At 45.6% G+C, this 26,713-nt stretch overlaps 1 protein-coding gene across 1 annotated transcript; it reads left to right on the top strand.

Moving 5' to 3' along the window:
- Positions 1-6,307: 6,307 nt before the first annotated feature.
- GFRA3 (GDNF family receptor alpha 3) lies at positions 6,308-26,540 on the top strand. Its single transcript, XM_032837768.1, has 9 exons — positions 6,308-6,372; positions 7,124-7,414; positions 15,135-15,419; positions 20,041-20,133; positions 21,442-21,754; positions 24,405-24,508; positions 24,674-24,808; positions 25,180-25,268; positions 25,470-26,540. The coding sequence occupies exons 2-9, from the start codon at positions 7,336-7,338 to the stop codon at positions 25,557-25,559; spliced, it is 1,188 nt and encodes a 395-aa protein (XP_032693659.1). The 5' UTR covers positions 6,308-6,372; positions 7,124-7,335; the 3' UTR covers positions 25,560-26,540.
- Positions 26,541-26,713: the final 173 nt, after the last annotated feature.

Below are 26,713 nucleotides of genomic sequence, written 5' to 3'. Positions count from 1 at the left end.
GTTTCCTTCTCTCCCTTTTTCTTAAATGGGAAAATAAACACTGCAGAATGAGAAATTTGATTGTGAACCCTGTCTACTCCTAGAAAATCTTTATAAGGAAGAGATCATCAATTCATCTCCTTTAGACAAAGGTGTAACAATCTTGACATATAGCTGAGGCCAAGGTGCTTTTTCTCTAGACCGATTGTTCTCAGATTTGGGCCCTGGACCATAGGCATTATCTGAATTTGTTTGAAATGTTAATTTTCAGGCCTCACAGCAGACCTACTAAAGCAAGACCTTTGAGGGCTCAGGATTATGGGTTTAAAAATTTTTCCCTATTAGGTGATTCTGATGCATGCTGAGGCTTGAGAACCACTGTTCTGGAAGTAAGGAAAACTTTTGTTTTGTTTTGTTTTTTTAAGCAGGGGTGGGGTGGGGTGAGGTAGGGGGAAGAAGCAGACGGGGAGGGGGAGAGAAAGAATCTCGCTGCCCAGCGCAGAGCCCAAGGTAGGGCTCACTTAACCAACTGAGGCACCCAGGCACCTCTTAAGGAAAACCTTTTAAATTGCCTTCTTTAGCAATATTCCAGCTTTCCTTTCCTAGACCATTCCAAGTATGAGTTACCTAAAAGTGTGCTCCACACTCAGCACTCCGTGATAACTAGGTTCAGAAAACCATAGTGATTAACATCTCTAAAGCAGGTTATAGGTCTGAGTTGGGCTTAAAAAGATTCCTTATCTTGGGTTGCCTGGGTGGCTCAGTGGGTTAAGCCTCTACCTTCAGCTCAGGTCATGATTTCAGGGTCCTGGGATTGAGCCCCACATTGAGCTCTCCGCTCGGCGTGGAGCCTGCTTCCCCCTGCCTCTCTGCCTACTTGTAATCTCTCTTTCTGTCAAATGAATAGATAAAATCTTAAAAAAAAAAATTCCTTATCTACAACCTCAATAGAATTTTGACTTTTCCCATTTCCCATCTCTTTCCTTGACTTCATTTCCCATCTCACAGAGATGAGTTTAGGCCTTGAGATAGTTGGAAGTAGAGATATGTGCTGTCTGAAGGTAGGGAATAAAAGGATAGAAAAGTAGCAAACAAGAGCCATTAGACTTAAGGAAGACCTTTTATTTACTTTTTTTTTTTTTTTTTTTTTTTTTAAGAAAACCTTTTAGGGGCACCTGGGTGGCTCAGTTGGTTAAGCATCTGCCTTCGGCTCAGGTCATGATTCTAGGGTCCTGGATCAAGCCCCACATCAGGCTCCTTGCTCAATAGGAGCCTGCTTCTCCCTCTCCCACTCCCCCTGCTTGTGCACCCTCTCTCTCTTTGTCAAATAAATCTTAAAAAAAAAAAAAAAAGAAAACCTTTTAAAGTGCATTCTTCAGCACTATCCCAGGCTTTCCATTCTTAGAGTTGTTAAGGCAAGTAGGCTTTTGTCTTCATAGTGAGATACACCCCTGTGGCCTGGGGTGGCAGTGGAATTGACTCAAAATTGTCACTCTCCCATATTAACCTAGTGGGAGTGATAGCTCAGGACTAGAAAAAGACAAAGATGGGTGCCTGGGTGGCTCAGTGGATTTAGCCTCTGCCTTTGGCTCAGGTCATGATCTCAGGGTCCTGGTATCGAGTCCCACATTGGGCTCTCTGCTCAGCGGGGAGCCTGCTTCCCCCTCTCTCTCTGCCTGCCTCTCTGCCTACTTGTGATTTCTGTCTCTGTGTGTCAAATAAATAAAATCTTAAAAAAAGAAAAGAAAAGGACAAAGAGCTCTGAAGCCTGGCTGAGACAGAATAGAGACCAAAGTGACTTCTTCCTGAGTTCTGGAGCATGGAAACCTTTTTTAAGTGAGCAGGAGGGAAAAAGGGCTGTGGCTGGACAGATGTCTGCGGGGGGGGGGGGGGGGGGGCAGGGCTCTTCTGGAGTGCCTTATGTGTGCCTCCCAGCAGAGGGCACTGCGGTATTCTTTAATGTAGCTTCTAGAGCCTGCTGCCTCCACCGCCCGATCCTGCCTCTGCCCACAGGGAAGGTACCTGGCGTTCTCCCTGAGCCCTTGGGCTCAGAGCTCAGAAGAGCATAGGGGAAAGGAGAGAAAAGCTGTTTCCACATTAGGAGCAGATGGCTGAGGGGAATACTCTGCTCCTCTGTCCCACCCCCACATACTTATCCCTGCTAAACAGGTACTCCTGGTGGCCTGAGGAGGAAAATGTTTGAAGCACCTCCACTTCCAAGTATGAGGAAGGGATCCCCTGACTCACTGCCTACCCTAGTGGGTCATTTCCTGATCGTTTCCCCCAGAAAAGTGGAACCAACCCCCTCCCCCCAGGAAGAGACTGGTACACATGTTCCCATTACAGTAATCTTAATTAAGTGGGTGTTTGGAGTTGCAAAACAAAAACTAGAGCTTAATTATTTTATCTACTTTGTGGGGAAAAAAAATGTATTTGCCTAAAAGGCTCCATTTGCTGCCTATATAATTTCTTATAATGTCCTCCCTTTGCATAGGTGCCATGTGATTTGATTCATGTTGTTTTCAGGAATAATAATAGTAACTAATATTTTTTAGGTGCTTACTGTGTGCAAGACTTTTTATGAACTCGTTTTATATGTATAAACTCATTTAATTTTCACGGCAATTCTGTGAGGCAGGCACTTATTATTTTGCACATTTTACAGGTAAAGGAATTGAGACACAGAGGGATTAAGTAACTTGTTTAAGGGATGCCTGGTTGGCTCAGACAGTTAAGTGGCTGCCTTCCGCTCAGGTCATGATCTGTGTCAGGGTCCTGGGATCGAATCCCCCATCGGGCTCCTTGCTCAGGGCGGGGGGGTGGGGGGAGCCTGCTTCTCCCTCTGCCTACTCTGCCTGCCGCTCCCTGCTGCTTGTGCTCTCTCTCTGACAAATAAATAAAATCTTAAAAAAAAAAAAAGTTACTTGTTCATAATCACACAGGTAATGAACAGTGGAGTTGGGGTTTGAACCCAGGCAGTATGGCTCCAGTGTCTATACCCTGAATGGATTTGCTGTTACCAAATCCTCATCAAAGAATAGTGTGCCTTTCTATTCACTGTATTAGATGTTAAATATATAAGAGCCTCAATTATAGATTCTTAAGAAGTCAGGGCTGTACGGGTTGCTTGGGCTCCACAGATGAGACTAAGGGCTAAGACCCCAGGCGGGAGACCTTGGCATGTGTTGTATATTAGGTTAGCTTTATACTAACACTGATTGTATTTGTTCAACATAAAGTCAAGAAATGAAGAAAACGGTCTTTCTAAACCGTTCTTTCTAAAAACAAGGTTTTCAGCGGGTGCCTGAAAAACTAACTTGACTGGCTCAGTCATTTAGGCCTCTGACTCTTGATTTCTGCTTGGGTCATGATCTCGGGGTCATGAGATTGAGCCTCACGTTGGGCTCCATGCTCAGTGTGGAGCCTGCTTTTTGCTTGTCCATCTCTGTATGCTCCTTCCCCACTTGCCCTTTCTTTCTCAAATACAATACATTTTTTTTTAAACAAAAACAAAACATGGTTTTCAGTCTTAGTCCAGTACCTGGCTGACCTCTGGCATAGAGAAGGGAGGAGCATTTTCCTTTTCTCATCAGGATTATAAAGTGGGAGGGGGTATGGAAGATTACATTTCCCCCTTCCCCATTCAGTTCAGGCAAATGTTGAGGAAACACCAGTTCCTTTAAATGTATATCTGGGGTTGTCAATTCTAATTACCACAGGTATTCAGTTATACCATTCCTGCCCTCAAAAGTCTGGCAAGGTAGAGAATGGTTCCCTTTTTCCCCATCCCTGTATGCAGTCTGGCCCACTAGCAAAGGAAAGAGGTACTCTAGCCTCCATCTCCAAGGCAGCAAGTCTGGTGGTGGGAGCAGGTCAAGTTCACAGAAAAATTAACTCCTGCACGCTACTTAGAATGATAGCATTTATTCACTGTGTGCTCTGTGCCAGGCACTATGCGAAACTCTTTACTACATACTGGTGTAATCCTGATTACTGTTACATGAAGTAGATACTATTATTAATTTTACTCATGCAGAAACTGAAGCAAGGAAAAATTAAGTGCTGTGCCCAAGGTCATCCAGCCTTTGTTGAAAATGGCAGTTGAATCCAGGCAGTCTATAAAGCTTGTGTTCTTAACTATTCACCACACTGCTAACACCTTAGGTGAGGGTAGCAGCAGGAATTAAAGCTTCCAGTGAGAGAGGGCTTGATAGAAGGCAGAAACCCATGATTACAACAAATGAAAATGGAGTAAGATACAAGGTTTTTAGACTGTTGAGCCCAAGCAGCGGATTGCAAAGGCTCCCAGGGCAGGGTTTGTCTCTTAATCATTTCTGCACCTGGTTCAAAGTTGAACCCATAATCAGTCTCAAAAGACATTACTGAATTGAATGATAGCTGAGTATCATCATCTTTGTAGAAAGGACAGGCTCGTTTGTCATTATCCACAAGGTTCCCAAAGGCAATGCTGCTTATCTAGCAGGTGTTGGCAGTCACAGTGGACGTGGTTGGTGGGGAGAGGGTGTGCTGGAAGAGCTGTCCATATAACTCCTGGAGTCATAATTATTTGCAGAGGCTTCCTCATCCCTCCCCTGCCTTTGGTTTCCAATCATCATCCAAGGCCCAGTGATGTCAGGCTCTCCACTCCAGTGCCCAGACAGAAAGATAGTCCAGCATCTGATTCTCACAAAAAGGCTGGCCTGTTACAGGTGGAATCGGGCATTGCTGTCAGCCTAGCAGTTTGAGTTTGTTCCTGCCTTCCTGGTCCATTCCATGGGGAGGGCACTGAATGGACACTCAGAGTATGCATCCTGAGCACATGCCTTTTCCCACCCTATCCTGCCACCCAAACTTGATTGGGCTTGTTTGCTAAAGGAAGGTTAGAGCAGAGGTGACACCTCTTAACTCCCATCCCAACCTCTGTTGATTCATAGGTCTTTCAGCTGTTTCCTAGCATCCCAACCATCTGAAATGGTTACCATTTGGGGCCCTGGGTGGCACAATTGGTTAGGCACCTGACTCTTGGTTTTGGCTCAGGGCTGATATCAGTATTGTGAGATCAAGTCCCAAGTCAGGCTTTGTGCTCAGAGTCTGCTTGAGTTTCTCTCCCCTCACTATGCATGCTCACTCTCTCTCTCTCTCAAATAAATAAAATATTGAAATTGTTTCCCTTTGCTTTTTTTTTTTTTTTAAGATTTTATTTACTTATTTGACAGAGAGATCACAAGTAGGCAGAGAGGCAGGCAAGGGGGGACGGGAAGCAGGCTACCTGCTGAGCAGAGAGGCCAATGTGGGGCTTGATCCCAGGACCTTGAGATCATGACCTGAGCTGAAGACAGAGGCTTAACCCACTGAGCCACCCAGGCGCCCCTGCCTCTTTTTTTTTTTTTTTTTTATTTTATTCATTTATTAGAGAGAGAGCAGAATCAGGGGGGAATGGCAGAGGGAGAGTGGACTTCACGCTGGGCTCGATCCCAGGACTTTGGGATTATGACCTGAGCTGAAGGCAGACTCTTAACTGACTCAGCCACCTGGTGCCCCAAGTTACCCTTTGCTTTTAAATCCCATTTTGAAACTATTGCCAGAGTGGAGTGGACAGTGGGGGCTATCTTTGCCCAGCTATAGCTTTCTGACTTAACATAAGGAGGTAGTATGGAGCTGGGGGAAATCAGGCCCTGTACAAAAGCTGAGGAGCCAGATGTTCACTTTCACAGCTCTCCTGGAAGACTGGAAGGGCAGATAGAGATTAAAACGAAGACCAAACTCCATTTAAAGTGCATTACAGCTCAGGAACTAGCTCCCCCTGGGCAGGAGAAGGGAGGAAACGGCACAAGAGGCCACATCTCTCCTTCCTTATCTAGGGCCACATGTCTCTCTCCCAGCTTTGTGAAGGGTGATTTACACCCCTGGCTGGAATGACTCTCTTTCTGGGCTGATTACATCGGCAAATGCCCCCCAGAGGCCGCAGCAGGCTGGCCATATTCAGAAGCAGCAGCCAATAAATCTCAGAGGTTTATATTGCACTTCCCAATACCCTCCTCCTGGCCCTCTGCCAGGCCTCTGCACAAGTGAGGAGAGGGTTTGGGCTGCAGGGGTTGGGGGTGAAACCCTCCACTTCCTTTATCATCCTCTCTCTTCCTAAGCACTTAGTTATTCTTCCAAGTCATTGTGTCTCTGTTTTTACCCTTGGGAGCTCTTGGGAATCAACCCTAACCCCCAACAAATGCCCTTACCCTTGTGGGTAGAAATCCTGGGCTCTGGGCAAAGCTGTGTTTCTACCTCGCTGTTTAATCTTAGTAGAGTAAGTTGCTTTCTGAAACATACCTGAAGACGAGGAGGCTCCTAAAGTGGTCTTTCTAGCCACCTTCCTCAGAGATCCTGTCGTTCCTTCAGGTGATTCTCTAACCTGAACAGAGTTTAATCCTTCCACCCTCCCTCATGACAGTGAATTTTGGGGGAAGCTACTCTGGCGTTGTCCTGGGATCTGGCCGCAGGACTGTCCTCAGCACAGCCATTTCACCTGTCTGGGACCCTATTTGCAGAATCATGCGGTTAATGGTAACAGCCCAAGCTTACCCCTGAAGTTCTTCAACAGGAAATGGAGGCATGGATGTGCAATTTTTTTTTTTTTTTAAGATTTTATTTATTTGAGTGAGAGCATGAGCGAGGAGAAGGTCAGAGAGAGAAGCAGGCTCCCCATGGAGCTGGGAGCCCGATGCGGGACTCGATCCTGGGACTCCAGGATCATGACCTGAGCCGACCAACTGAGCCACCCAGGCGTCCCTGGATGTGCAAATTCTAAGACGAAAAATAAATACTAGAAGTGGAACTGCCCTTATGCTGACTTGCTCAGCTTTTGCTACAAGATTTCACTTGTTCCTGGAGGGGGTGGGGAGTGAGAAATGGTGCTTTTCTTGATAAATACTTGGGCCCAAGTGAGAAATGGTGCTTTTCTTGATAAATACTTGGGCCCACGAGATGGGGACTCTCCGGAGGCAGCTGCCGCAATTGTCTTGGGCGGAATTCTCTAAGGGAAGTGGGCAGCGGCGCGCAGGTGGGCTCGGGTAGAGCACCCTCTTGCACGCGGTCGCCGGGGCACCTGACCTCGTTCATCCCCACCCCCGCGGCCCTCTGCCTAGAGTAGAAGCGGCGTTGTGGTGCGTCGGAGCGCTTCGGAGTTGGAGGGCGGCGCCCAGGACCCTGGTGGGAGAGTGTCGGCGCTGCGCGGGAGGAAGGGCGGGAGGCGACGTTGGAGGAGCTCGGATCGCAGAACCTCTGGGCGAGGAGCGAGGAAAGCGCGGCGCCCGGCGCTGGCACAGCGTCTCGGACGCGGACGGCTGGCGTGAGGACCGAGCCATGGCGCGTCCTTCAAACCCGCGAGCACTGCCGCCCGCGTTCCTGCTCCTGCTGCTGGTATCTCTGCGGCTCCGAGCCGGTGAGTGTCGTCTGTGCGTCCACCGGCCGGTTCCGGCCGCGGCGTTAGGGGGAGGAGAGGGGAGCATAGGAGGGGCGCTGGTCACAGGTGTCCATCTGTCGGAGGAAGGACTCCCAGGGTGCTAGGAAGGGGGTGCCTTGAATGCGTAATACAATTTTTGAACTATTATAGATTGAATGCCAGCCATGGCCGGACACCCAAGCATCTCCCGTTTCCCCATCCCCCCACCACCCAGTCCGGCCTCGTCCCTCTTTTGAGGTGCGTCTGCACAGACATAGAACAGTTGCAGCCAGGCCACTTCCACGACAGCATCTCTAGAAGGCGGGAAGAATCAGAAGCAGGACTGCCATTTGCTCCTCACTGGCTTCAAGTCTTCCACTCCCTGTAAGGACTGGGGAAGTGGGCTCTAGGTACAGATGAAGAAAGAGAAGTTTTTGTTTGAACTGACTTCTCACAAATTAGGGTTGTAAACTGCTGCTAGAACTTGCTAACATTATTTGAGAATATTTCTTGTCACTAACCTACCTCCACCCCCCACTCTTTCAGGACATATTTTTATTGTTTTAATTGGAGCAGAAGACTTGCTACGGGGGAAGATGGCTCAGCACAGTCCCTTGCCCTATTATAGATACACAATAGGTATTTTGTGGAATATATAGTTCAAGGTCTGGTTTTAGGACCATGTCATTCCCCGGACAATGGTAGCCTGGGATCCATGATCCCAGGGAACATGCCCATGAACTTTGGGAGTGGGATGCATGCATGGAATCTTATTGTGGGACTCTTGCATAGAACCCGAGTGGGGGAAATCCTGAGGCAGGGATCACACATGGGCCCATCAGCTAGGGCCATAAAGTAGTACTGGAGGAATACAATCTTGACTGCAAGACACGTATGGAAGAAGAGAGGGAAAGAGCTGGTTTGTCCAGATTGACTCCATCAGTAAATCAGGGCAGCAAGGTATCACCAGTCTGATTTGACTTCCCAGAAAATTTCACTAACCCTAACGGTATAGCTGCACATCAAGATCAGGGTAAACATTAAACACCTTCCTAATTAATCAGTTAAATGTAGCAAGTTCCCCCTTGTTATGATGAAATTTAACATTGCCCCTACTTTTCTTTTGTTGAGCTGTGATTGCTCCTAAGTCCACCTCTGTTCAGACTCAGTGAACCATCAGCTATGAAATAGGAGAGATTTACTTCTGACAATTGTTGTGACTCAATATTTAGTCCAGTTTTATTTTATTTTTTTAAAAGATTTTATTTGTTTATTTGACAGACAGAGATCACAGGTAGGCAGAGAGGCAGGCAGAGAGAGAGAGGGAAGCAGGCTCCCTGCTGAGCAGAGAGCCTGATGCGGGGCTGGATCCCAGGACTCTGGGATCATGACCTGAGTTGAAGGCAGAGGCTTTAACCCACTGAGCCACCCAGGCACCCCTTTAGTTCAGTTTTAGCAATGAGACTTAGACTTGTTACATCTCTTTCGTTAGGCACTTACTGGATACCTACCAGAAGTAACCTCTTAAACATTTAGTATTTCTCAAACTGCTTAAATCCCTGTTTCCCTTTCGGTAAAGATAAATATCTTATGCCTTCCCTAAATTTTTTTTGAAATTTAAAAGCTTTTTTCGGGGCGCCTGGGTGGCTCAGTGGGTTAAAGCCTCTGCCTTCGGCTCAGGTCATGATTCCAGGGTCTTGGGATTGAGCCCCGCATCGGGCTCTCTGCTCGGCGGGGAGCCTGCTTCCTCCTCTCTCTCTCTCTCTCTCTGCCTGCCTCTCTGCCTACTTGTGATCTCTCTCTGTCAAATAAATAACTAAATAAATCTTTAAAAAATAAAAAAAATTAAAAAATAAAAATAAAATAAAAGCTTTTTTCATCTTCCACATACGTAATGATCAAATATACTTTTTTTTTAAAGATTTTATTTATTTATTTGACAGAGAGCGATCACAAGTAGGCAGAGAGGCAGGCAGAGAGAGTGAGAGGGAAGCAGGCTCCCCGCTGAGCAGAGAGCCCGATGTGGGACTCGATCCCAGGACCCTGAGATCATGACCTGAGCCAAAGGCAGCGGCTTAACCCACTGAGCCACCCAGGCGCCCTCAAATATACTTTTTTGAACCAAGCATTACCTTTGTAAATTCTGATATACCCCTTAAAGGGGCCTAATGCATCTCTTCCCTCCTTTGAGAAACAATGGTTTAATCCAAACTCCTTACCTTACATTTGGGCAACTAAAGTTCAGAAAGTGAAGGCATGGGGTGCCTGGGTGGCTCAGTGAGTTAAAGCCTCTGCCTGGGCTCAGGTCATGATCCCGGGGTCCTGGGATCGAGCCCCACATCGGGCTCTCTGCTTGGCAGGGAGCCTGCTTCCTCCTCTCTCTCTCTCTCTCTGCCTGCCTCTCTGCCTGCTTGTGATCTCTGTCTGTCAAATAAATGAACAAAATCTTAAAAAAGAAAGAAAGAAAGTGAAGGCAGAACTGGGACTAAGGTGAATGAGTGAAGGGGGGTGTGCCAAGAAACAGTAGTCAAGATAAAAAATATTTTAATGCAGTATTTATTTATTTATTTATTTTTTAAAGATTTTATTCATTTGACAGACAGAGATTACAAGTAGGCAGAGAGGCAGGCAGAGAGAGAGGGGGAAGCAGGCTCCCCGCTGAACAGAGAGCCCGATGCAGGGCTCAATCCCAGGACACTGAGATCATGACCTGAGCTGAAGGCAGAGGTTTTAACCCACTGAGCCACCCAGGCGCCAGTAATGCAGTTTTTTTTTTTTTTAAGATTTTATTTATTTATTTGACAGACAGAGATCACAAGTAGGCAGAGAGGCAGGCAGAGAGAGAGAGGGAAGCAGGCTCCCTGCTGAGCAGAGAGCCCAATGTGGGGCTCGATCCCAGGACCCTGGGATCATGACCTGAGCTGAAGGCAGAGGCTTTAACCCACTGAGCCACCCAGGAGCCCCAGTGCAGTATTTTTTTAAGTATATTTCAGGTTGGTTTTTTTTTTTTTAAGTAATCTCTGGGTCCAACATGGGGCTCCACCAACTGAGCCAGCCAGGTGCCCTTCAGTGTAGTATTTTTAAAAAATCAAAATTTTTTTAAATTTAAAAAATTTTAAACAACTGCCTTCAGCTCAGGTCATGATCCTGGAGTCTCAGGATCGAGTCCTGCATCAGGCTCCCTGCTCGGCGAGGAGCCTGCTTCTCCCCTCTCATGCTCTTTCTCTCTCATTCTCGCTCTCTTTCTCAAATAAATAAATAAAATCTTTAAAAAAATTTTTAAAAAATCAAAATCAGTGCTCGCTTCAGCAGCACTTACACTAAAAATCAAAATCAACGCTCCCCCCAAAATCCATGGTGAGCGAAATATAAAAAATTTAAATAAAGAGTGATAATGCCATTCTGAAGCTTATTAGATCCTGAAGCAAAAGGTGTGATCAATACTACTGATACTGCTTTTGTTTGTGCATTGGGTATGACCAGTTCTTAGGGTGCGTCCTATTTTCCAGTGAACTTGGTAAAACTCAGATTCCTAGGCATTATCACCAGAGACTCTGATTCAATAGTTCTGGGATGAGGTCAGAAATCTGCATTTTTTAAAAAGATTTTATTTATTTTCTTATTTAGAGAGAGAGAGACAGTGAGAGAGAGCATGAGAGGAGAGAAAGTCAGAGGGAGAAGCAGACTCCTTGTGGAGCTGGGAGCCTGTTGCGGGACTGGTGCCTGACACAGAACTTGATCCCGCTCTGGGATCATGACCTGAGCTGAAGGCAGTTGCTTAACCAACTGAGCCAACCAAGCACCCCAGAAATCTGCATTTTAATAAGTAATCTACTTGATTATTTGATTGTAAAAGAAGGTTGAACTAACTAAACTCAGGCTCCTCCTAATTTTGGTACTTTGCTGTGTTTTTTTTTTCTTTAGTATTTTATTTATTCATTTGGGTGGGGACACAAGCAATGGGGAGGGGCAGAGGGAGAGGAGAGGGAGAAGCAGGCTCCTCGAACCCAGCAGGGAGCCCGATATGGGGCTCGATCCCAGGACCCATAAGCTAAAGGCAAATGCTTAACCGACTGAGCCACCCAGGTGCCCTGGCACTTTGATTCTAACTAGAGGGAAGGCGTTCAGAGAAGTTACAGAGGTGGCTCACAGAATTACTCTGTTATTTGGTTATCTCTTAAATAGTAGGAACTCATAAAAAAAACAAGCACTGTACTAGGCACTCACAACAGAGTAGTGATAAGATACATGTGGAAGTGGAGACAGAGATAATCAATAAAAACTCAAATTAAAAAGATCAAGTGATGGGGCGCCTGGGTGGCTCAGTGGGTTAAAGCCTCTGCCTTAGGCTCAGGTCATGATCCCAGGGTCCTGGGATGGAGCCCCGAATCCGGCTCTCTGCTCAGCAGGGAGCCTGCTTCCTCCTATCTCTCTGCCTGCTTCTCTGCCTGCTTGTGATCTCTCTCTGTCAAATAAATAAATAAAATCTTTAAAAAAAAAAAAAGATCAAGTGATGAAAGTGCTATGCAGAGTTTTGGAGTAATGACGTAGTAGAGTAGCTTGGGGGTTATTTTACATTGGTTTGTTAGAGATGGTCTTTCTGTGGTGACATTTAGGCTGAAAAGTGAATTACCAGAAAGGGCCAGCCACATGAAGATTGGGAGAAGAGCATTCCAAGCAGAAAGAAAGGCTATGGAAAAAACACTAAGGTTGACACAAGCTTGTCTGGTTCAATGGCAACAGAAAGAAGGCTGGTGTGGGTGGAAGGAAGTGGGAGAGGAAGAGAGGGCTAGGAGGTAAGTGCATGGGAACTGTTGGAAGAATTTAAGCAGAGAAATGAAATGATCTCATTTGTAGTATTTAAGAGATGATCCCATATAATGCCAATTGCCATTAGAATTATGTTATATTCACACAATGGAATGATATACAGTAAGAAAAATAAAAATAAGGTAGTTAAAACCATACTTAATAGTGTGTGTGAGGACGCCTGTGTGGCTCAATCAGTTAAGCCTCTGCCTTCAGGTCATGATCCCAGGGTCCTAGGATTGAGTCCCACATCGGGGCTCCTTGCGCAGTAGGGAGCCTGCTTCTCCCTTTGCCTGCCACTCCCCCTGCTTGTGTGTGTGCACTGTCTCTCTCTTCCCCTCAAGTAAATAAATAAATTAAATCTTTAAAAAAAAAAGTGTGGGTGAACTAAGCTTAATATTGAGCAAAAGAAACCAAGACACCAAAAGCACATATTGTATGATGGAAAAACAGACAAAACTAATCTCTAATGTTAGAAATCAAGCCATTGAATTGGTTTCCTTCAGAGGGGTTGGTGACTGGCAGAGGGCATCTCGGGTACTTTTAACGTTCTGGTTCTTTATCTGAGGTTTGGTTCCACAGTATATTCAATTTGAAATTCATTATACTGAACATTTTGATTAGTGCATGTTTCTCTATGTTGTACTTCAATGAAAAATTATTACCAAACATGATATACAAATGACAAAATGCACAAAATATGCTCAACATCATAAGTCTTTAGGGAAATCCAAATGAAAACCACAATAATATTCCACCTCATACCTGTAAGGATGGCTGGTTAGAAGAAAACACAAAACAGAAAATAACAAGAGTTGACAAGTTTGTGGAGAAATTGGAACATTTGTACAATGCTAATAGGAATGACAAATGGTGCAACCACTGTGGAAAACAACTGGGTGGTTCCTCAAAAAGTTAAACAGAATTACCATATGACCCAGCAATTCCACTGGTAAATATATACCTAGAAGAATTTTATACAGGAATTCGAGCAAATACTTTTACATGAATGTTCAGAGAAGCCCTGTTCACAATAACCAAAGCCTGGAAACAACCCAAATGTCCATCAACTGGTGTATAGATAAACAAAACATGGGCTATCCATACAGTGAAATATTATTTCATCTGTAAAAAATGAAGTTCTGGTATATGCTACCATGTGGATGAACCACAAAAAGCAGTATGTTAGGTAAAAGAGCCAGATATAAAAGATGACCTATTTTATGATTCCATTTGTATGAAATATCTAGAAATGGGTAAATCTGTAGAGACAGAAGTTAGGATTGGTGGTTGCCAGAGACTAAGGGGAGGGAAATGTAGAGTGACTGTTTCATGGGTATGGGTTTCCTTTTGGGATAACAAGAATATATTGGAGTTGGATAGATGTGATGGTTGTACAACATTGTGAATGTACTGAATGTCAGTTATACCCTTTAATCTTGTTAATTTTATGTTGCATGAATTTCACTGAAAGTGGTTTCCAACCTAAAAAATTGTCATTCAAAAAGGTGGCTGCAAACAACAAAATGGTAGTTACATGAGGTGAAGGATGTATTAACCAATCTTATTGGGTTGATCACTTCACAATATGTACATGAATCAAATCATCACATTGCACACCTAAAGCTTACACAATATCAATCACATCTCGATAAAGCTGCAAAACAAAACAAAAAATAGCTGAATGGTATGGGAGAATAAATTTGGAAGATGGACAGGGAGACCAATAAAGAGTCTTGGAAGGTGGCGCCTGGGTGGCTTAATGGGTTAAGCCTCTGCCTTAGGCTCAGGTCATGATCTCAAGGTCCTGGGATCGAGCCCCGCATCAGGCTCTCTGCTCAGCGGGGAGCCTGCTTCCCCCTCTCTCTCTGCCTTTCTGCCTACTTGTGGTCTCTGTCGGTCAAATAAATAAATAAAATTTAAAAAAAAAGAGTCTTGGAAGTAGTTCAGACAGGAATTGATGGTAGTTTGAGCTAAGGAGGTGGTGATAGATGTGGAGAGAAGTGGACAGTTTCCTGATATATTGTGGAGTTGTTAGGACTTGTTTGATTGAACAGGAAAGAGAAGAATTAAAAATGACTCCTAGAAGTTTAACCTTGCAAAACTGATGACATAATGGCATTCTGGTACCCTTTGATAGGGACACTAAGTCCTAGGTTGTAGGGTCTTCCATGAGGGCTGAACTATAACCAGCCTTAGTATTCTTGAGTGACAGAATCAATAAAAGCTCCCCAACTCCAACACTAACCCATTCCCCCTGGAAGATATTTTTAAGTGACTTTCAATGGAAGCTTCAGAGTTGTTAACTGTCACTCCCAAGCACATTTGTCAACTCTGGTTATGATACTAACCCTGCCCATGCATTGCTCTGCCAGGGTCCTCTTCCCTGTGCCTGGCAGGGTCACCGGGCTCAGCTTCAAATAAATCCCCCTCCTTCTCCCAGGAGCCTTTCTTCATACCACTTCTTCTTGGATCTGATCTGTTCTGTCCAAATTGTGATAGCTACAGATTCTTGACTTCTGCTAGACTTTTCTCCCCATTTCTTCCTAAAGGCTTCTGTGTCACCCTAAGACTTTCCTGTCCAAGAGTTTTTGTGTGTGTGTGTTTTAAGATTTTATTCATTTATTTGTCTGAGAGAAAGAAAGAGAGTGAGAGCACAAGCAGGGAGAGTGGCAGGCAGAGGGAGAAGCAGGCTCCTTGCCCAGCAGGGAGCCCAATGTGGGACTTGATCTGAGGACCCTGGGATCATGATCTGAGTCTAAGGCAGATATTCAACCAACAGAGCCACCCAGGCGTCCCCTGCCCAAGGTTTTGTCTTGAATCCTCCCTACCCTACCTTGCAACTTGTTAATCCTGGTCAGCTACTCTGACCTCATGTTCGTCTCACCTGGTCTCTCTTCCTCCACAACAGACCCCCTTCCTACTGAGGGCCGGCTGATGAACAACTGTATCCAGGCCAGGAGGAAGTGCCAGGTTGATCCTATTTGCAGTGCTGCCTACCACCACCTGAATTCCTGCACCTCTAGTGTAAGCACCCCATCACCCGCACAGGAGCTTTTGGTCCCTGAGGAGTGCAGGGAGGCAGCACAGCACCTGAGGAATAGCTCTCTGATGAGCTGCACATGCCACCGCCGCATGAAGAACCAAGTTGCCTGCCTGGACATCTACTGGACCGTTCACCTTGCCCGCAGCCTTGGTGAGGTCCCCATCATAGAATGAACTAAGTTAAGGAAGATGGCTCTCATGGGTTGTCATTTAATCTTGCAGAATATAGGCAGGATGGGTAGACTCTGACTAGGATGGTAATGAAGCTCTGCATTTAACATCAGTAAGAAGTAGAGGGAGGAATTGGCAGTATCCTTCTGGGTACCTACAACACTGCCCTCTCTTCTCCCTTCTTCCCTCTTTCTTACCTGGTCACATGTAGCTGCCTCTTGGCAGAACTCTGAACCAGGCTGAGGCCCAACCTGGGCAATTCATGGAGCAGAAGGGTGTGGACAGGACATGGAGGAAAATGGTCTTAACCCATTCAGAGATTCCAAATAAAACATAATCCATAAGTTCTGAGAGGTTAGGGGGTGGGCAGTGTCCTGCTCCTGCCTTTAACAGAAAGGATACTCATTAACCAGACAGAAGGCAGTTAGAGAGAAGACACTGGAATAGCCAAAGAGAGAGGACCTTCCTCTGACTCTTTCCAGAGACAGCTTTTTGTATTAGTCCACTTTTACTGGACTACACCGCAATAACAGAACAGTGACTTGTAAAACAAAGGTTTAGTTCTCGCTCATATTCTGTGTTGGCTGTGTCATCTGTCCTCTTCATTTTCAAATCCAGGTTGAAGGTACAGCCTCCGTCCGGGAAGTTCTTTTCTTACGGCAGAGGGAAATAAGTAATGACAGAATCGCTTGATGTCTTTAAAAGCTTCTACTTAGACGTTACATGAAATACTTATGCTCACATTCCATGAACAAAGCAGATCCCATAGCCAAGCCTGACCTCCCTGGTGAGGGGGAAGTATACTCCCACAAGAGACCCTGAAAATCACCTGGCAATAAGTGAGGATGTATAATCTTACAGGGAGGGCAAAGTAATATACAAAGTACTATACAATCTACCATAGTTCACTATTTGGTTAAAATACTCATTTCTCTTCCACAAGCAAAATGTATTAACCTCCTTCCTTCTTTTCTTTTCTTTCTTTCAGATTTATCCTTAAGTAATCTCTACACCAAACATGGGGCTTGAACTCACGACCCCAGATCAAGAGAGTTGCGTGCTTTTCCAACTGAGCCAGTCAGATGCATATCAACCCACTTTTTTTTTTTTTAAGATTTTATTTATTTATTTGACAGAGATCACAAGTAGGCAGAGAGGCAGGCTGAGAGAGAGAGAGAGGAGGAAGCAGGCTCCCCGCAGAGCAGAGAGTGGGGCTCGATCCCAGGACCTGGGATCACGACCTGAGCCGAAGGCAGAGGCTTTAACCCACTGAGCCACCCAGGTGCCCCATCAACCCACTTTCTAAGGAAGATACCCTAAGGGTTCTAGCCAAACAGTATATCAGGCTCCCAGTCTAGGATCTTGGGAAAATTTCTGTCAGGTCTGGATATGACTCCTCTTGATCTAGCTACCTATGGACAAAGAGGACAGGTCATCTGCCTCCAGTATGTACTCTGAATATAACAGTGGAGCAGGGATGGGAGAACCACAGCAAACACTCTCAGGAAGTGGAGGAAAGGGACGCACACAGCAGCCATTGCTTCATAGTGGTTCTGATGTCCCACCACATAACCATTGTAAGGGCCATCTTCTCTTGGTAGTGGGCACTACTCTTTAATAAGGATCTGCTTTTGTTCCTTAGAAGAATTGCTTTATCTATTGTTCTCCAGGACTCTTGGCCCAGCCCCCCCTACCCCTGGCAGGTCCTTCCTTTCCCATTATTTTCTTTGGCCATGTCTGAGAAGGATTGTGGAGGCTCCCAACTCCTTGAGGAGTGAACATCATTTTCCGCTTGCTTGCTTGCTACCTGAGGAATGATGGGACTTTTAAGCCTCCAGTAGAATCTGTTTGAATCCAGGCTGGTGGCTTTTAGCAATACAGCTCTCTCAAAACTTAATTGCTTTCTATATCTTTGGTTTCTGTCACCTCATGTGCTAGTAGCCTTTCCAATAATTCTTTTCAAGATGTGTCTCTTTCTAGACCTCATTAGAAGCATTTTTGTTCTTACCAGGCTTCTGTGGGAGAGCGACTACCCTAGTCTTTTTTCTCCAAACATATTTGTCTAACTGGCAGGATTTATTGATACCATCTTAATCATTGAGAGATCTCCACAAAGAGCATGATAGCTGTATCATTGAATTAGTCTTTGCCCTAAGGCTGAGTTGTAATCAACCTTATTACTCAAAGCATCTCTCAATTTTATCTTTTACTATTTGAATAAAAAGTATGCAAAAGCAGTTGCATCTCTTAATCCTACAAATCCTCAAATTTCTGGATTGTTTTTCTTTTTGCTCCCTATTTGCAAACTGGTCACTTCTCTGATCTTTTATCTTTCTTGTAGTACCTTGCAAAATGCAGGCAATAGCAATCAAGACATACTAGAAACTTCTGGTTCTCAGCTTCTTTTCCATAAAGCACAATCTCATTCAGTACATCTTTCTTCCAGGTTATTGCAGGCAACAATTTTACCAAATGCATTGCCCCTGCATATTTCATACCCCTGAAACAGCTTGTTCACCATCCCTCACTGCCCAGTCCAACACCCAAACCACACATTTTAGGTTTTTTGTTGTTACTGCCGTACTCACTTCTAGATACCAGTTACTTTTTTTTTTAAGATTTTATTTATTTATTTGACAGAGATCACAAGCAGAGAGGCAGGCAGAGGTGGCGGAGGGGAAGCAGGCTACCTGCTAGGCAGAGAGCCCAATGTGGGGCTTGATCCCAGGACCACGGGATCATGACCTGAGCTGAAGGCAGAGGCTTAACCCACTGAGTCACCCAGGTGCCCCACCAGTTATGTTTTTAATAAGAATTTGTTAGTTTATGCTGCAATAAAAACCAATCAATCCCCACATATATGGCCTTCCACAACAAAATTTTCATTTTTGCTCATGTTATATATCTGCTGTGGGGTTCCTTGAGTTAGCTTTGTCTTTTCTCTACCTGTCTTCTTCTTTCTAGGACCCAGACTGGTAGAGGGAAAAAAACAAGCAGCAGGACAATGTGATGGTTCTTAAAATGCCAGCTCAGATGTGATTTATGTCACTTCAGCTCACAATCCACAGACTAAAGCAAGTCACATGGGTAACCCTTACAGTAGGGTATGGAGGTATACTCTTATAGAGAGCCTGAAAGTCACATGGCAAGGGGGTGGGAAGGCCATGGTGTACAGTCCTCTCACTGGGTAGGTAGCCAGCATATAACTGGAAATAGTAATAAATTTACCATATATTTTTTAAAGATTTTATTTATTTATTTGACAGAAAGAGATCACAAGTAGGCAGGGGGGTGGGGAAGCAGGCTCCCGCTGGGCAGAGAGCCTGATGCGGGGCTTGATCCCAGGACCCTGAGATTATGACCTGAGCCGAAGGCAGAGGCTTTAACCCACTGAGCCACCCAGGCACCCCAGTTTACCATACTTTTTGTTCCTTGTCTTCCACTCGTGCTAATTGGTTCTCTTTCAGAACTTCCCCAGAGGGTGGCTTAGTGGGTTAAGTCTCTGCCTTTGGCTCAGGTCATGATCTCAGGATCTTGGGATCGAGCCCCACATCAGCTCTCTGCTCAGCAGGGAGCCTGCTTCCCCACCCCTCTGCCTACTTGTGATCTCTCTCTTTCTGTCAAATAAATAAATAAAATCTCTGGGGAAGACTTCTCCCTGGATACTTTTGCCTTCCTGAATTTTCCCTTGGGAGCTCTCAGGTCTTCCCAAATATCCAGACCATCCTTTCCAATTTGCTTGACATCATCCATATTTCTTCCCTCCTAAAGATGCATTCTCAAAGGCAATTTGGGTGACCCCTTGCACTCTCTCACCTCTATCTTCCAACAAGATTAATTAGCCAACATTTACTGAGTACCTACCACGTGTATGAGTTATGCAGTGACTTTATAAGACCTATTATGTCCCCTTAAGGAGCCCACAGCACCCTGAGTGTGACTGGGAAAAGTATGTTTCCTTTGAGAGCATTGTCTCTTCCAGAGTTCTCTGCTTTTCTCATTCAGGTTCAATTTGGGATCCAGCCTCACTTCCACTTCCTCGGTGTGTGATACATCTCCATAGGTACATGGTCAGGCCTAGAACAGAGTCTACTATAGCTCCTTCCTCAACAGTAAGAGAAAACAAGACAGAATCCCCTTGCCTACTTATGTACGCACAGGCCATATGTGTAGTGGTTAGGAGTGGAAACTCTGGTATCAGTCCAGGTTTCAAGTCCCAGCTCCACTTTTTAGCCTCTGTGAGCCTGAGCCAGTGACTTAACCTCTCTCAGCCTCTTTCTTCTTTTCTACCCAAAGGCAGCTAGGAGGACTGAGATTGAATTTTTTTCTTCTTTTTCACTGATGCCGTGGTGCCCAGTGCACAGTGTACTCAACAAATAGTAGCTTTATTATTATCATTAAACCCAGTGAATTCACTGAGCCCGGCCTCTACCTTTATGGTCTTGCTTTTTTCCTCACCTCTAAACAGCTTGCAACTAGTTAGGTAGAGACTGTGCTTTTCCTTTTTTCCACAGGGCTTTGAGGGCTGACCCAGCAGGCCCAGTCCCTCCTGCTCCCACCCCCCAGCCCAGTCCTCAGGATTCTTGTCACCTTGTCTCTAGGTGACTTTGAACTGGATGTTTCCCCCTATGAAGACGCAGTGACCAGAAAACCCTGGAAAATGAATCTCAGCAAACTGAACATGCTCAAACCAGGTGTGGACAGCAAGCTGGGGCTGGGGCATGAGGGGTGGGCCTGGACCCTAGAGGAAGGGTTGCTGGTGGGGAACACAAGCCAGAGGGTGAGTTGGGGGAGAGTTCTAGTCTGCCAGATAACTAAAGAAGCATTTTGTCAGGATGGGGGCATGCTGTGATCTTATGAGTCAACAAAGAGCAATAGGTATTACAGCTGCATTTGAAGGGAGGCCATTAGGGCTCCTGGGTTCTAAAAGATGGGTCTCTACAAAGGGTTTGATGGAGTGGCAGCAGGCCCAGAAAAAATATGCTGAAGTGAAGTATTTGCCCTTATTCCAGGAAAGTAGCTTTTTGTCCCTGAAGACTAGGAAATTGCTTGTTTTCAAACCATTCTAATGGGATGGGTGAGGTGTTGGGCAGGGAAAATGGTGAGAGAGAATGTGACTCCTCAGGGGTGACTCCGGGTGGGAGCCGTCTGTCTAGCAAGGACTAAAACGCATGATTTTCAGGAAAGTGGGGCTGTTGTGTTAATTGGAAAGGAGGAGCACACACGCATGCACTTGCTTTTTGAGAAGGATGTGAGCTTTGTTGTACATTCAGTCCTATATATCAGAAATAGAATTTTCAGAGAAAAGCATAGAGATTTATACATAAACTCTTAGTTACAAGGAATCTGGGAATAACCTGTTCCAGTCACCCCATTGTTCTGACTGCTAGAATTGCTGTTAGAGTAATAGGACCATAATTTCCCAAGACTCAGAATTATGGGGAGCTTTTATGCATGTATCAATCATTAAAGACAGACAGGTGTTATTAAAACTGGGCAAAATAGATGCAAAACAAAACAAAAATTCTAAATAGAATTTGGTTGCATCTGTTTCTGTGGTTCAGAAAGTGCTTTATAATGTTATGGGATCTCTAGATAATGGTTTCCACCGTGAGATGTCTTCACTCACTGCATGGGACTGAGAAAGGAGTTTCAGGTGAGCTTTCTGGCTGCTTCAATTCTAGATAAGTAAGTGTAATAGATAAATAGATAGCTTCTATTCCTTTTATTTATTATTATTATTATTATTATTATTATTATTATTATTACTATTATACCTAGGCAAGCTGAGGAATAAGATGGGGAAAGCTCACAAATACCAGATATAGTTTATGGGTAGGGGGAAAGCCGTGGATTAGTAGTGGTCGTATTCGGGATAGTCCTCGCTTTCCTCCTATCCCCAGCACTGTCCTTGTTAAATCGGAGGGTTGCAGGGGTTCCTAGCAAAACTGGGCTGCACGTTTGCAGGGACGACTGGTGACTTGGTGCCCTTCTCCCCCCAGACTCAGACCTCTGCCTCAAATTCGCCATGCTGTGCACTCTTAATGACAAGTGTGACCGGCTGCGCAAGGCCTATGGGGAGGCGTGCTCGGGGTCCCGCTGCCAACGCCCCACCTGCCTCCGGCAGCTCCGCGCCTTCTTTGAGAAGGCGTCGGAGCCCCACTCTCAGGGCCTGCTGCTGTGCCCGTGCGCACCGGCCGACCAGGGCTGCGGGCAACGCAGGCGCAACACCATCGCTCCCAGCTGCGCGCTGCCGTCAGGGGCCCCCAACTGCTTGGAGCTGCGGCGCGTCTGCATCTCTGACCCGCTGTGCAGGTGCTGGTGCCAGGTGTGGGCGGGCAGGGTGGGCGAGGGCACCGTGCACACCGCTCCTGGCCAGCTGGCTACCTTTCTGGGCGGGGTTGGGTTTGCTGCCCAGAGACCGTGGAAAGACTTCACCCCGTAGTTCCCTTCAGTATTTCCTGAAACCCTTTTCTCAAAAACAAAAAACAAAAAAGCAAAAATAAAAAACAAGAACAAAAAACACCAAAAAAACCTTTGTGTAAAAAGTTCGGAAAATATAAAAAATATAAAAGCGCCCTCAAAATCCATCACCTGAAGCTGATCTACATCCTTTGGGGAGGGTTTCCTTCCAGCCTTTTTTGTATACAGATAAACAAAACAATATTCTAGAAATATATTTGTACCTCTTTTTTTTTTTTAATTTATGTGTATATCTCATGGGCATTTTTCTGTGGAAGCAGTATGGGATAGTGGTGCCCACAGGCTCCAGAGTCAGATCTGAATTTAAAACCTGGGGCTGTGTGACTTTGAGCCCATCACTTGAACCTAAAACTCCATCACTTAACCTAGCGTTCCTCTTAGTCCTCTGTAAAAAGTGGGATAATAATACAGATCTCACGGGATTCTGGTGAGAGTTAAATTGCATAATTTATGCAGGGTAAGTGCTCAATAAATGGTGGTGCTTATTTTGTCTTTTACTATCCTTGGACAACTTGATTTTTAAATGCCTGCATTGTATTCCATTTTATGGATGCCCCATACTTTGTTTAATCCTTCCTCTATTGCTGGAATTTAGATTGATTTCTTTATTGCTATAAATAATGCTACAATAAATATCACCCTTGTTCATTTTTGTGCACAAATCTAATTATTACTTAGGACATGTTGCTACAAATGCCAGTACCAAATCAGAGTACATGACGATTTGTAAGATGTTTGATACATATTCTCCAGAAATTCTGATCTGGCTTTCCTCTGCCTCTTCAGGATAAAACACTCATCATACTGAAGTTATCATCCATTTAAGTAGCATTTGCTGACAACGAGAGTCACCCCAACCTTGTTTTGCAGCCTGGTTCTAACCCTTATTTCTCTGTAACCTTGAGCCTAATGTCTCTGAGCCCCACTTCCTTCTTCTCTAAAATATTACACAAAAGCTCTCAATCATCGTTACACCATCACTTACTGAGGACTTACTAGGGGCTAGGGGCTGTTTGAGGTGCTTACTATGTATTAACTCATGTAAACTGTCAAGAACCCTGTAAGATAGATGGTATTGTTTTTTTCTATCATCTTCACTTGACAAAGAAGCAACCGGAGCAGAGAAAGTTTACACAGCTTGTTGAGGTTCATCTAGGTAGTAAGTCAGGAGGTTTGGAGTGAAGTCGGCCTAATGTTCAGCTTCACCGCCTCTTGTGCTAACTATGTAGCAAGTGCTGGGCTAGATGACTAAGAAGCCGTCCCTTCCTTCAAGGAATTTGCATTTGGGTGGGAGTGACGTAGAAATAAACCAGGCAAAATGTAAAGAAAATCACAGAAGTATGTACAGAAAAAAACACACAATTCTATCACCTGAAGATAACCAGCTTTACCTATCATAGGATCTATGTGAATAATAACAATATTTGACATTTTTAAAAAAGATTTTATTTATTATTTATTTGACAGACAGAGATCACAAGTAGGCAGAGAGGCAAGCAGAGAGAGGAAGGGAAGCAGGTTCCCTGCTGAGCAGAGAGCCCAATGCAATGCGGGGGTCGGGGGGGGGCTAGATGTGGGGCTCCATGTGGGGCTCCATGAGGGGCTCCATCCCAGGACCCTGGGATCATGACCTGAGTGGAAGGCAGAGGCTTTAACCCGCTGAGCCACCCAGGCGCCCCAATATCTGACATTTAATGAACACTTGGTATGTACCAATCACTATGCTAAATGCTGTATATGCAATCTCTTATTTCATCCTCACAAAAACCCATGAGGAAGTACTGTTTTCATTTTTTTTTTTTAAGGATTTTACTTTTTATTTGAGACAGGGAGAGGGAGAGAATGGGGGAGGAGCAAAGGGAGAGGGAAGAGCAGACTGCCTGATGCAGGGCTAGTTCCCATGACCCTGAGATCATCACCTGAGCCAAAATTAAGAGTCAGATGCTCAACAAACTAAGCCACCCAGGCACCCCAGTCCTGTTTTCATTTCTATTCACAGTTGAGAAAACTAAGTTTAAAGAAGCTGCCTAGGGGCGCCTGGGTGGCTCAGTGGGTTAAAGCCTCTGCCTTCGGCTCAGGTCATGATCATAGGGTCCTGAGATCGAGCCCCGCATCGGGCTCTCTGCTCAGCAGGGAGCCTGCTTCCTCCTCCCTCTCTGCCTGCTTCTCTGCCTACTTGTGATCTCTGTCTGTCAGATAAATAAATAAAATCTTAAAAAAAAAAAAAAAGAAGAAGAAGCTGTCTAAAATCTCATAGCTAGGTATTATGGAGCCCATATTCAAAGCGGTATGCTATGAGGAATGGTGTGATAGTGCATTTTATTGTGACAGGAATAGGCTTCACTGAGGGGGAAGCCCTGGGCCAGGCCCTGAAAACAGGAGGCTTTGGCATGAAGATGGGTATGTCTGCTAAAGGGGTTGCCAGGGGGAAGGCTGCAGGCCAGACCTTCAATGAAGACTCTTAAAATTTCCCTTCTTCCAGATCTCGCCTGGTGGATTTTCAAACCCACTGCCATCCTCTGGACATCTTAGGGACCTGTGCAACAGAACATTCCAGATGTCTGCGAGCATACATGGGGCTGATTGGTGAGGCTGGGGGCCACGTGAAGGGACCTCACAGGGTGGGCAGCCGTGGGGGTGAGAATGCTCTGGAGATTGAACCCAGATGGAGCAGTCCCGAGACAGGTGTCAGAGAGTGGGGGTTGAGTCTGGGTTGGCCGAGGCCCTGACAATCCTTTCTTCACCCCACAGGGACTGCCATGACTCCCAACTTTGTCAACAATGTCAACACCAGTGTTGCCTTAAGTTGCACTTGCCGAGGCAGTGGCAACCTGCAGGATGAGTGCGAGCAGCTGGAAGAGTCCTTCTCCCACAACCCCTGCCTCAGTGAGTGTGTTCATCTGCTTCCAGCCCCCATGGGTCTGTCAGCTGGATCCAGGGAGAGGAAAAGGGTCAACTCTGTGGTCAACCCTGGTTCCATCCATCTCCTGCAGACATCTTCTGCACCCTCCTCAGCATAGGTTTACATCCCTCCAATCTGGGCCTTCCTCCTTCTCCCATTCCCTGAGTGACCCCCCAAGCTTCCTGTTCTATCTGTCTTGGCCCCAGGGACACTCTCTAGATCAAGGAATAAGCAAGCAGAATGAGAAAATAGCCCACTCCCCCCTGCCCTGCTATATGCCAGGGTCCCTTCCATGGGAGTCTAAGAAATTTCTGTCATTTGCCTGCTTGCATTTTACCTTCTCTCCTCTCCTCAGTGGAGGCCATTGCAGCGAAGATGCGTTTTCATAGCCAACTCTTCTCTCAGGACTGGGAAGACTCCACCTTTCCCGTGATGGAACGCCAGGTAGGGCCTCCTCTATTGCACACGTCTTATCTTTACTGGACTACCTGAGGGAAACCCAGAGAAGGGGATAGAGGGTGTGACCTTACTGTGGTCATGAATACCATAGACCTCTAATGGATACCTTAGGGGAGGGGGCAAGGCCTTGACTGAGGCCAAGGTGAGGAATGGGGTAGAGCTGACTCCATTCCATTTCTTTTACAGAACAAAAACCCTGCTCTGAGACCACAGCCCTGGGTGTCCTCTCTTTTCTTCTGTATGCTTCCCTTGATTCTGTTCCTGAGCCTCTGGTAACTGGACTTCCTCTGGGTCCCTCTGCTCTCTACCACACCCAGCCTGACCTGCACCCTCAATGGCTAAGGAAAGAGCAGCATCAGGAAGGAGGTGCAGTAAAGTATGGCGACCCTGATTGCACACTCATATCCAGCTGACTCCCAGATGGGGTCATAGTAGAAACTGACTGAGTTCTCAATCCCTCTGCTTCTGACTCAGGCTGCCCTTCCTTAGGACTTGGTGACTATGGTTTAGTCCTATCTTCTGGTGGAGACCACCTCTACAAAGCTCTCTCCTAATCCCTTCCTTCTGCCCACCAGAATCACCCAGGCTCTAGCCAATCAGTCATTCTCTATTGCATTCTCCAGGTAGGCAGGGCTGGATGTTCTGATGGGAACCTAGAAAGACATTCCCCATGGTGAGGAAGGCTGGGGCAAGACTCCTACCCCTTTGTCAGCAGGAGATGAGAACCTGCTGCCTACCCTTCACGGGGATCCTGCAGAGCATTTGAGCATCAGGAGCCAGAGCATTTGGGTCTGGCTTTCTTCCTGTTCCTGTCCCAAAGTACTCCCAGCCACTTGCATCATGATTAAATATTTGACTTAAAGACTTTGCTCTTTTCCTACTTTCTCACATTGTGAATTTATACAGAATTAAGGGTGTTGTGGACACAAGAGTAGAGGCCAAGTGAGACAGCAACCCTGCCACCAGAAGCTGTGTGACTTCCGGCAAGTCTCTCAACCTTTCTGTGTACTTGACATGGAGTTGGAAGAACAGACAGCTTAGGGGAAGCTGTTGACTTTGTATCTGTCCCAGATCCAGCCATTTGTAGAATACTGTCTGGGATTTGCCACAGCAGCTAAGAGGGGAGTGTCCTTAGCCTACCAAAGCATTTATGGAGCACGTTTTTTGTTTGCTCCAGACTATAATGGGGGCCAGAGGAAAGGAGAGACTGGCCCTTGATCTCATTTGCAATCCTGTTGGGATAAGGAAACAAAGTAGTTGGGAAAATATATTTATAGAGCTGTGAATGTTTGCCTATTAATTCATTCACTCATTTTTTCCATAAGCATCTCACGAGGGCTTTCTCTCAGGCACTGTGCTGGATGTAGGAGATTCTGAAGTAATAATTCAGATCCTGTTTTCAAGTCTTTTACATACCAGAGCAGGGGTGT

Source organism: Lontra canadensis, unplaced genomic scaffold, assembly GCF_010015895.1.
Source record: "Lontra canadensis isolate GAN:19392208 unplaced genomic scaffold, GSC_riverotter_1.0 scaffold99, whole genome shotgun sequence".
In the NCBI taxonomy this organism is placed as follows: Eukaryota; Metazoa; Chordata; class Mammalia; order Carnivora; family Mustelidae; genus Lontra; species Lontra canadensis.
This window is presented reverse-complemented; position numbering and strand designations above follow the sequence as displayed.

Coding starts and splice junctions, on each gene's coding strand:
- GFRA3 (XM_032837768.1), top strand. CDS start 7,336: ATGGCGCGTCCTTCAAACCCGCGAGCACTGCCGCCCGCGTTCCTGCTC. Junction 24,509..24,673: donor AGCATACATGGGGCTGATTG/GTGAGGCTGGGG, acceptor TTCACCCCACAG/GGACTGCCATGACTCCCAAC. Junction 25,269..25,469: donor TTCCCGTGATGGAACGCCAG/GTAGGGCCTCCT, acceptor TTTCTTTTACAG/AACAAAAACCCTGCTCTGAG.